At 47.0% G+C, this 10,159-nt stretch overlaps 1 protein-coding gene across 1 annotated transcript in view; it reads right to left on the bottom strand.

The window, feature by feature from the left end:
* The window catches only part of PLCG2 (phospholipase C gamma 2), a 177,732-nt gene extending 168,114 nt beyond the window's left edge, over window positions 1-9,618 (bottom strand). Inside the window, exon 1 of the mRNA XM_008064981.2 lies at window positions 9,180-9,618. Coding sequence (XP_008063172.1) covers window positions 9,180-9,372 — 193 coding nt within the window. The 5' untranslated portion in view covers window positions 9,373-9,618. The remainder of the gene's footprint in view (window positions 1-9,179) is intronic.
* Between the last annotated feature and the right edge of the window lie 541 nt (window positions 9,619-10,159).

The raw sequence follows: 10,159 nt of genomic DNA, 5'->3' as shown, positions 1-10,159 counted from the left end.
GGATCGCCGGAGCCCAGCAGGTCGAGGCTGCGGATGGCCAGGAGCAGCCACTGCGCTCCAGTCTGGGAGACTGAGTGAGAATCCAAACTCAAAAAAAAAAAAAAAAAAGTATTGATTTTTTGCCACCTAACCCCAGTAAGAAGGGTCATCATTAATAAAACAAACAACAACAGATGCTGGTAAGGATGTGGAGAAAAAGGAACGCTTCTATACTGCTGGTGGGAATGCAAAGTAGTGCAACCTCTTTGGAAGACAGTGTGGTGATTTCTGAGAGAACTAGAAATTGACCTTCTATATGACCCAGCAATTCCCCTATTGGGAATATACCCGGAGGAACTCAAATCATTCTACAAAAAAGATACCTGCACACGTATGTTTGTTGCAGCTCTAGTCACAATAGCAAAAACATGGAACCAACTGTGCTTCCCATCGAAACGGGACTGGATTTTAAAAAATGTGGTACCTATACACAATGGAATAATATGCAATCATAAAGAAGGACAAACATAGGGACTTTGCAGTAACCTGGATGGATTTAGAGTCAATCATACTCAGTGATCTATCACAGAAACAAAGAACAGAGTACCATATGTTCTCACTCATAAATGGACCTTGAACAACTATCATAATACTATAAGAAAGGGATTGACAATAGTGGGAAACTGTCAGGGGAGGGAGGGGTGGGATTGGCAGTTGAGGGAAACTGCTAGGGGAGGGAGGAACATACCTCATCAACTAGGGTACCTGCATAATCAAGGTTTGTATATCTAACACTGAATTGTACCCTGCACCTTTAAAATAAATAAAAATAAAAATAAAGTATTGATATTTTTCAGTGGAAAAAAAGTCCAAGAATAGATTTCAGAAGGAGCCAAGACACAGTGAAAACCCGTATCACCACCCAGGCCCGTTGGTGCTTTTCCACACTGTCTGTAGTCTCTTCCTGGCTTGTTCTGTCCCCGTGCTAATCTGGCACCTCTGGGATAAGAATCGGGCCTCCTTCCTCTTGGTCTCCACAGCACCCGGCAGAGTGTGTCCTCTGCATGCAGAAGGAATGAACACACGTTCCCCCTGCTGTCACAAAGTCTGAATGGAGCTGCCATCCTCGGGTCGCGAGCAGGGTGTTTTGGGTCACACACAGAACTGAAACATCTTTGTGATCATTTAGGAAAAGAAAGTGACACAAAGCAGGAAGAAGGTTCGAGACTCCAACAGTAGACAGAACAAGTTCAAGCGGTAGTTCTGCCCCTTTCTGGGCTTGTGCGTGTCACCAAGCCTCCCTAAGTCCCAGACTCCTCAAAAATAAAGCAGGGATACCTCCTCCTTCACTGAATCACTGTAGGATTAATGAGTTGTTCTAGTAGAGGTACTTTCACAGTGAGCATTCACTATAAGTGACTCTCATCAACAGTGTTATTACATTATTATTATTGCTATTGTTATTTAGCAGGCGATCCAAGGACCTAATGCCAAGGAAACAGCTCCTGTGTTTAAGAGTCTCTCATCATGGGTAGCCACAACTTGCCAAAAATAAGCAGGCAGAGAAAATACGCCTAAGCGAAAGTGAAAATGTCAGGATAAAAGGCCCATTCAGCCAAGATGGACACAGTCCAGGCCCTCCAAGGGGACCATCACCACAGCCAGCCCCATCCAGACCCACAAACAAGTGGCATCGCATCAGCTCTCGAGACACATTCCAAGCCTCCTGAAGAGACAAGATGCGAGAGGGCACCTGAGCTCAACTCAGAGAGGCCTCAGAGCAGGCCCTTCCTAGTTGCCGTCAGCTTGACCAGGGCCCCAAGGAAGAGAAGAAAAAAGCACAGACACAGCATTACCCACAGCTCCACAAGCCCCTCCCTGCAGACAGTGCCTCTCGGCTTCTCAGCTCTAGACACAGAAGGCCAGGGCAGGAGGAACCCTGGCCCTGTCTCATCCAGCACCCTTGAAAGAGGAGGGGCTTGGTCTTCTCCAACAGAGGTCAGGCCTTGAAACCCACTCACTTCCCACCCTGTGACTTTTTCCTTTTTGCTCTTATTGCATTAAGTTTCAATTACAGCCAAGCTCAGTGGCTCAGCCTGTAATCCCACGCCTTGGGAGGCTGAGGTGAGTGGATTGCCTGAGCCCGCAGGTTCAAGACCCACCTGGGCAACTTGGAGAGACCTCATCTCTACAATAAATTAAAAATTAGCTGGGCATGGTAGCGCGCGCCTGTAATTCCAGCTACTTGGAAGGCTGAGGCGGTAGGATTGCCAGAGCCCCAGCAGGTTGAGGCTGCGGTGGCCGGGAGTGGCCACTGCACTCCAGTCTGGGTGACAGAGTGAAACTCCAACTCAAAAAATAAAAAAAAGTTTCAATTACACAATATTTCCTACATATTAAGAAAAATACATAAACTCTACAAAAAAAGACACCTGCACACCCATGTTTATTGCAGCACTTTTCACAATAGCAAAAACATGGAACCAACTCAGATGCCCATCAAAAGTAGACTAGATAAATAAAATGTGGAACCTACATATGATGGAATATGAGGGGAAGACCCAAAATAAACTGGAACTTATTAATAAAAACTGTGTATTTATTCTTACATGTTTAAACCTCTGTCACCTTCAAAGTATTCTCTGTTTGATGCAATACACCTATTGAGATGCTTTTCCCACTGCTCAAAACAGTTTTTGAGCCTGTCCATTTTGATGCCTTTTAGTACTTCTGCCATTTTTGTTTCACCTCTTCCACACTGGCAAAATGTTTCCCTTTGAGGACTTCCTTATCCAGAGAAACAAACAAACAAAAAAGCTGCTTGGGGTGAATAGGGAGACTGGGACACAGGGGTCATGCTGGTTTTGGCCAAAAACTGCTGAGCACTCAGCATGGCGTGGACAGGTGCACTCGTAAATCACCTATCATGAAATGGGCAAATGCATTGAAAGAATCTCAAAAACAAACAACTCACGGAAGTCGAACGCAACCGCTCACAACAATGCTAACTGGTACACTGATGTCAGTGGGTTCCTAGAACATCTACCTAGTGGGGGAAGCCTGTACTACAAGGGGCCATCCTCCAAAAAAATAATTCTGGGTTTTTTTCAGGGTCCCCGTTTGTATTATGCAGTCATAAAGAAAAACAAAATCACAGCCTTTACAGCAACATGGATGAGCTGGAGACCATCATACAAAGTAGACTATCACAGAAACAAAGAACTTAATACCGCATGTTCTCACTCATAAGTGGACTCCGATCACTGGTCACAAAAGCACAAGAATGGGATCGGCAGACATTGGACACTGCTAGGGGAAGGAGGGAGGGAAGAGGGAGGGCAACACATGGCAACACACTGGGTACCTGGTCCACCATCAGGGGGAGAGAAGGCCAGCTAGAAGCCCAGCTTCACCTGCACGTGGCATTCTGATGTAGTAAATCCTCACTGGTACCCCACAACTTTAAAATAAAAAAAATTATAAAAATAAATAAAATAAAAACAAAAATAAATATAGTCTACCAACTAAAAGAAAAAAAATGCATAAAATAAAATCCATTTAATTTTTGCCCAATAAGATAGGGACTACTATTATCTCACCTGACAGGGAAATTGAGGCACTGATAGGTGTCAAATAACTTCTGGTCACACCTCCAGTAGGTGACAGAGCAGAGATCTGAGCCACAAGCCTGGGTCTAGAGTCCATGTGCCTGTGCTGTAGCTTGGTTCCAGGTGACTGCCATCAGTTCATTCTGACCCAGAGGTTCATGCCAATCCTTTTCTAAGGAGGAGGGAAATTCCCTTCCCTTGAACCTGAGCTGGGCTTGCTGATGCTGAGCTGACCTGAGCTGGTGCAAACGATGTTCTGAGACTGCCAAGGCGGTCTCCTAAGAAGCCTCACAGCTCCTGCCTGGGACTCCTCTGCCTGGAACCACCATGTGGTAGGCACTGGGTTCACAGTACCAGCTGAGCCTGGTCGTCTAGCCATCACTACCAAGGCACCAGATGTGTGAGTGAAGATTCTGGAACCTTCCATGCCAGGTGACGTACCAACCGACTGCCACCAAATGACCTCAGTCCAGGCCACAAGAAGTAGAAGAACCACCCAGCTGAGCCCTGCCCAGGTCTCTGACCCACGAATCTACTCTCTTGTATTAAATTGCACCCATTGATCATACTTTGGACAGTCACCTTGGCTGACCACTTGGCATATCCCTCCCTCAGCTTTCCACACAAGTACCCTCCCCCAATACAAGCCCTCTCCAATCCCCACCACCTCCCTGAAAACACTTTCTTCTTGCACCATACCCAGGCCAAACTGCCACTGTGGCATTAATCACACAATCCTACAAGGTCTGGTTTCTGAGTGTGTCTCCCCATTTTACAGGCTGGGACTCCATTCTTCCTCCTCTTTCTCTCAGCAGAGTCAGCCACCAAATATGATGATTAAAAAAAAAAAAAGCCCTGAACAAATGCTCCATCATGACAGGGTCCAAAGCAAAATCCCACTTCACCCAGTGACAGTTTATAGCTGTAAGCAAAGCAAACACAAGACCCTAGAGCAGTTTCTCAACCCTGGCACCACTGACATTTCCACTGGATCGTTCTCTGTGGTGGGAGCTGTCTTTTCACTGGAGGACATTCAACAGTATCCCTGGCCTCTACATACTAGATGTCACTGGCACCTTGTCCCCCAGTTGTGACAAACATGTCTCCAGACACTGCCCCCATCTCAGGGTAGGGCATGGAGGCAAAAACCATCCAGGTTGAGGACCACTGCTTCCAACAGTAGGATCTAGGTGTTTCATCCTGGCCTCCACGTGGGTTGTGACACCTGTCCAGAAGTCACACACCACTTGCCAAGGGCCTCAAGGCCACACACCCATGCTCCTCTCCTGCTTGCCTGCCTCCTGCTCACCCCACAGTAGCCAGCAAGTTCCTGCTAGCTAGCACCCCCTGAAGGAATCACTAGAGTGAGGGTAGGGGCCCCCTAGAGACATTACCTTTCATAGCAGGAGACTGGACAGGTGGCACTGGCAGTTCCCACCCAGGGCCTGGAGGCTACTCTCTTTGGGGGGGAGGGGTGCACCATTTCTAAGCTCTTGACTCCAAACTGGCTTTTTCTTTTTTCTTTCTTTCTCTCTTTCTCTCTTTCTTTATTTTTTATTTTATTGTATTTTTTTTATTTTTTTGAGTTGGAGTCTCATTCTGTCGCCCAGGCTGGCGTACAGTGGCACACTTATGGTCACCCCAGCATCAACCTGCTGGGCTCCGGCGATCCTTCTGCCTCAGCCTTCCAAGTAGCCAGAACTAAAAGCGTGTGCTACCATGCCTGGCTAATTTTTTTTTTCTTTTTTTTTTTTTAATTGTAGAGACAAGGTCTCACCAAGCTGCTCAGTCTGGTCTCAAACCTGTGGGCTCAGGCAATCCATTCACCTCGGTCTCCCAAAGTGCTAGGATTACAGGGTGAGCCACCGAGCCTGGCCAAAACTGGCTTTTTCTGTCACTTTACAAACACCACCTCTTCTCAAACAGGTCGTCCATAGCACGTTCAAAGACGCAACTCCAATCACTCCATCCCTCTTCTGGAAATCCATCAATAGCCTCTACTGCCCTCCAGATAGAGCCCAAACACTTAAGCAGACTGTAAGTCCCCAGACACAGCCAAAATCACAACCATGGCAGTTGTGGCCCACTGGTTAGGTGCTCATCACATGTCTTGAACTGTGTGAATCCGTTTGGTGTATCTACTCACTTGCTTAATCCCAACCAACCCCTGCCAGGCGTTGTATAATAACCAGTGTTCTTTCCATTCTACAGATAAGTTCAGAAGACGGAGGTGACTTGCCCAAGGTCACAAAGCAAAGCTTATCAAATAATGCTGGAAGTCAAGCCCCATGCTGCCCTAACGTCACCAAGCAACGTAGGTGCTATGTGGATTTGAATCTAATTTCATTACTGTGGCACCTTCAGTACCTAGAACAGTGCCTGGCAGAGCAGACATTCAAATGGGGTGGAGGGAAGATGCAAAAGAGAGGGGGAATGGTGGGAAGGAGAGGAAGGGAGAGGAGGGAGTGAGGGGGGAGAAAGGGTGTGTCTCTAGAGCAGTGTATGTGAAAGCTGCAGAGTTACCAGGATCCCCTGGGGGTGCTTATTAGAATACTGAGTTCCAGTCAAAGTGGTAAAAGGCCATCATTCTCAGTCACTCCAGGGAGCAGGAAGGAGGAGACTGGGAAGCTGAATGGGTTGAATCAAAGATTGACCTGACATTACTTAATGGAAAGGGAGCCCTGCAGAGCATGGATTTCAAACCAAACTCTTTTCTCATGCCTACCAGAATGAGCTTCAGGAGATGCTTCCAACAACCTGTACAAAAAACAGCCTTTGAAAAAGCGCTCCCCCTCCCCAGGTATTTCTTATGGTCAGCGAGGCTTGAAACCACAGGTCAGGAAAGGCATCTGCCATCCACTCTCAATGTGACACACTTGTATTTACCCTCAGTTGTCTGTCCCCCACCCCCCGACCTCCACACCAGCTGCAACAAGTTTCCAGGTCATCTGGGAGATGGTAGAGTGTGGCCAATGCAAGCAAAATTGGGAAGAAAGCTGGTTGTCTCCACACATGGGCATTTCAAAGCACAGCTCTGACTCTGTGCTGAGACCCCCTTGGCTCTGAAGCCAGGAGAAAGCTTTTAGAAAGCTTTTCAATCTCACTCCTGATAGGCTAAATCAAGTTAACAACGATGTTGGCCAGGCTTGGTGGTTCAGCCTGTAATCCCAGCACTTTGGGAGGCCGAGGCAAGTGGATTGCCTGAGCCTGCAGGTTCAAGATCAGCCCAGACAACTCAAGACCTCATCTCTACGATAAATCAAAAATTAGCTAAGCGTGGTAGCATGTGCCTATAGTTCTTGCTACCCGGAAGGCTGATTCAGCAGGATCGCCAGAGTCCAGCAGGCTGACACTGGAGTGGCCATGAGTGCACCACTGCACTCCAGCCTGGGCAACAGAGTGAGACTCCACCTCAAAAAACAAACAAACAAACAAAAAAAACTAAAAAGCCAAGCTACTAGCATCTATCATGAATGGCCCAGTGCAGAGCCTATGGCAGTGCAGATAACGGTGTGGGGAACAGGCGTGCTCAGACCCCATAGATGAGTATAAAATAGATCATCTTCTTCTGTGAGTCGCTGCCAAACTTCCCTGAAAGTTAAAATACGCCAACCCTTCAACTCAGAAATAAATCTAGGAAACTATACCCCTACATGTGAGTGACAGAATAACCCAAGGGTAACAGGAATACAAATGGTGCAGCCACTCTGGAAAACAGGCTGGCAGTTCCCAAGATAACTAAACAGAGTTAGATCAAGCAATTCCACTCCTAGGTAAACACCCAAAGGAGATAAAAGTACACATCCACACAAATGTTCATACTAAGCAAAAGGTAGAAACGACCCAAATGTCCATCAGCAGATGAATGGAACAGCAAATTGTGGCCTATCCATATGATGAATTCCTATTTAACCATAAAAAAGTTCTGATCCATGCTACACAGTGGACAGACCTTGAAAACATGATGCTGAGTGAAAGAAGCCAGACACAAAAGACCACATAATGCATGATTCCATTAACAGGGAGATTTACAGAGATAGAAAGTAGATTGATGGTTGCTTAGGGCTTAAGAGGTAGATTAGTGGGTGGGGGTGATGGCTAAAGGGTGTGGGCTTTGTTCTTGAGGTAATAAAAATGTTCTAGAATTGATTGTGATGTTGCTTGCACATATATGTGAGCATACTAAAAGCACTGCACTGTGCATCCTGTGTACAGTGGGTGAACTGTATGTCTAGAATATGAATGAGGTTGAGCACAGTGGCTCATTCCTGTAATCCCAGCACTTTGGGAAGCCAAGGTGAGAGGACTGCTTGAGTCCAGGAGTTTGAGACCAGCCTGGGCAACATAGTGAGACCTTATCTCCACAAAATTTTTTTAAAAATTAGCCAGGCATGGTGGTGTGTGCCTGTAGGCCTATCTCCTTGGGAGGCTGAGGTAGAAGGATCATTTGAGCTCAGGAGTTCAGGCTGCAATGAGCCATAATTGTACCACTGCATTCCAACCTGAGTGACAGAATGTGACCCCATCTCAAAAAAACAAAGCAACAACAAAAAATGTAAATTATAGCTCAATAAATCTATAAAACTTATTTTTAAAAGTGAGGAGAGTTGCTTCAGCTAAAAATAAAAGACCAAAAATGGCGCCAAACATCTGTCTCTGGAGTTAAACTGCTACATTTCAGCCATGTGCCATTTCATGATCTGTGACCACAAAAGAATGAGCAGATCAATGTGTGCTGATAAGGAAATACCCAAGATCATTACTAATTAACAAATCAAGGTGCAGAGTGTACAGAGCCATTCCCATTTGTGGGAAATAAAAAAACACACATACTTTACACAAGCACAGACTATTTCTGGAAGACAAAAGAAATTGGTAATGAGCTTGCCTCTGGAGTGTGGGTTAGGGGTCAGGGAAGAGAAGCATTTACGAGCTGACTCTCCAATTCCCAAGAGTACATTTTACAATTTAAAAACTAGTTAATTAAGAAATATATATACAGATGAAAGCAAGTCTTTGCAACTGAAAACTGCTTAGTGCCCTCTATTTATTAAAAACAGTCTTAGGAACTTTAGGAACTGAGCCATTGCCCAATCTAAAGGCAGTGGGCAGGGAAGACCCCTCCACCAGGACCAGAGCTTTGTTTGGAAGCCTCAGAACACTCAAGGCCTCATTCTCTCAGCTTGGAGTGGAAAGTAAAGGCCGCTCGCTGCCATGGTGCACAGCACACTTGGACTAGTGAGCCCTAGAGAGGACAGACAAGTGGACCAGCCATGGGATGCACACGATCCCTGATGCTGCAAGACAGAGAACACAGCTGCCAGCCCCATCGAGCTGTCCAAACATCCTTTCCAAGCCAGCCAACGTGGGTTTCTGTTATTTCACCAGAGCTTTCCCGGCTGAACTTCCTCCACCTGCTGTAAAGCCCATTGGGCACCCACCCCCGGTGACAACACTTCCATTTTTAGAAGAATTGAAGCACGGATCACACCAACAACAACCGCAGGAACAACGGAAGACAGGAAGGTGTTTTGGCACTCGGGCCAGGGCCCAGGAGGACAGGCCGCACTGCCCCATCCAGTGGGTACTCACAGAAGCCCTCGATTTTGTCAGCGGTCTTGCTCCAGGCCACCTGGCGTGTCTCCATGATCACCTGGACAGTCCTCCGCTCAGGGGTGGACTTGCGGAAGCTGAACACAGTCATCACTGTCCCCAGCTCCAGGGCCCTCTTGATCTGACTCTTCTCATATTCCGGAAGGGCATCCACGTTGACCATGGTGGTCATGGTTGGCCACCCCGGGGAGAAGGAAGGAGTCAGGGGAAAGCAGGAGTCTGAAAGGCCAGAATAAAGGAGGGAATAGATTTTAGTTAGTGGAGGGGGATTTAGTTAACAGGGCCTGGACTTCAGAAGCCAAACTTTCTGACACATGCACAGCAGGATGAGTTTCAGGAGAAGGTTCTAGGGGCAAGGAATAGCTGATCACTCAGAGAGCCCATGCTGGACACAAGGTTTAAATGGAGGTTGAGGTGTGGGAGGAGCCCCTGACCTCAATGACCCAACCGTTACCTGGACTTTGAATAACCAAATCATCCCAGCCTGGAGGTGATGCCCCCTCTCCCCACCCACTTTTATCCTGTAGAATATTTGAATAGCCAAAGTAGGCCAGGTTGGCTCCCAACGCCCACCCACTACCCCATCCCTCTCTGCCCTGCCTAGAGATTTCCAACCATCCCTTTACTTCCTGAGCAAAATTCAAAACAGGAAGAAAAAAAAAAGTTAGAATTGTCCATGGAAACCTGAGCAATTAATTCCTCTGCACAGAAATGGCACTCAAAGGGCAGAAAATGTCAGGGTCCAGCAGCCTCAAGTTCAAACCCTGGTGTAGGTTTTTGGTCCCTGTGTGACCCTGGGCAGGTTGCTTGCCCTCCCTGTGCCCCAGTTTCACCCTTTCTAAAATGGGAGTGTCCCATTAGTTAGGAAGCCAAAAACGGAATGCCAGAGCAAAGCACCTGGGATGATGCCCAACACCCAGTGGGGGTCCTTGATCACAGTTTATTCTCCTGGGTGGTTC

Source organism: Carlito syrichta, unplaced genomic scaffold (genome assembly GCF_000164805.1).
Source record: "Carlito syrichta isolate Samal-C Ts95f unplaced genomic scaffold, Tarsius_syrichta-2.0.1 Scaffold308119, whole genome shotgun sequence".
In the NCBI taxonomy this organism is placed as follows: Eukaryota; Metazoa; Chordata; class Mammalia; order Primates; family Tarsiidae; genus Carlito; species Carlito syrichta.
The sequence above is the reverse complement of the archived record's forward strand: the minus strand, read 5'-3'. Positions and strand labels throughout refer to the sequence as shown.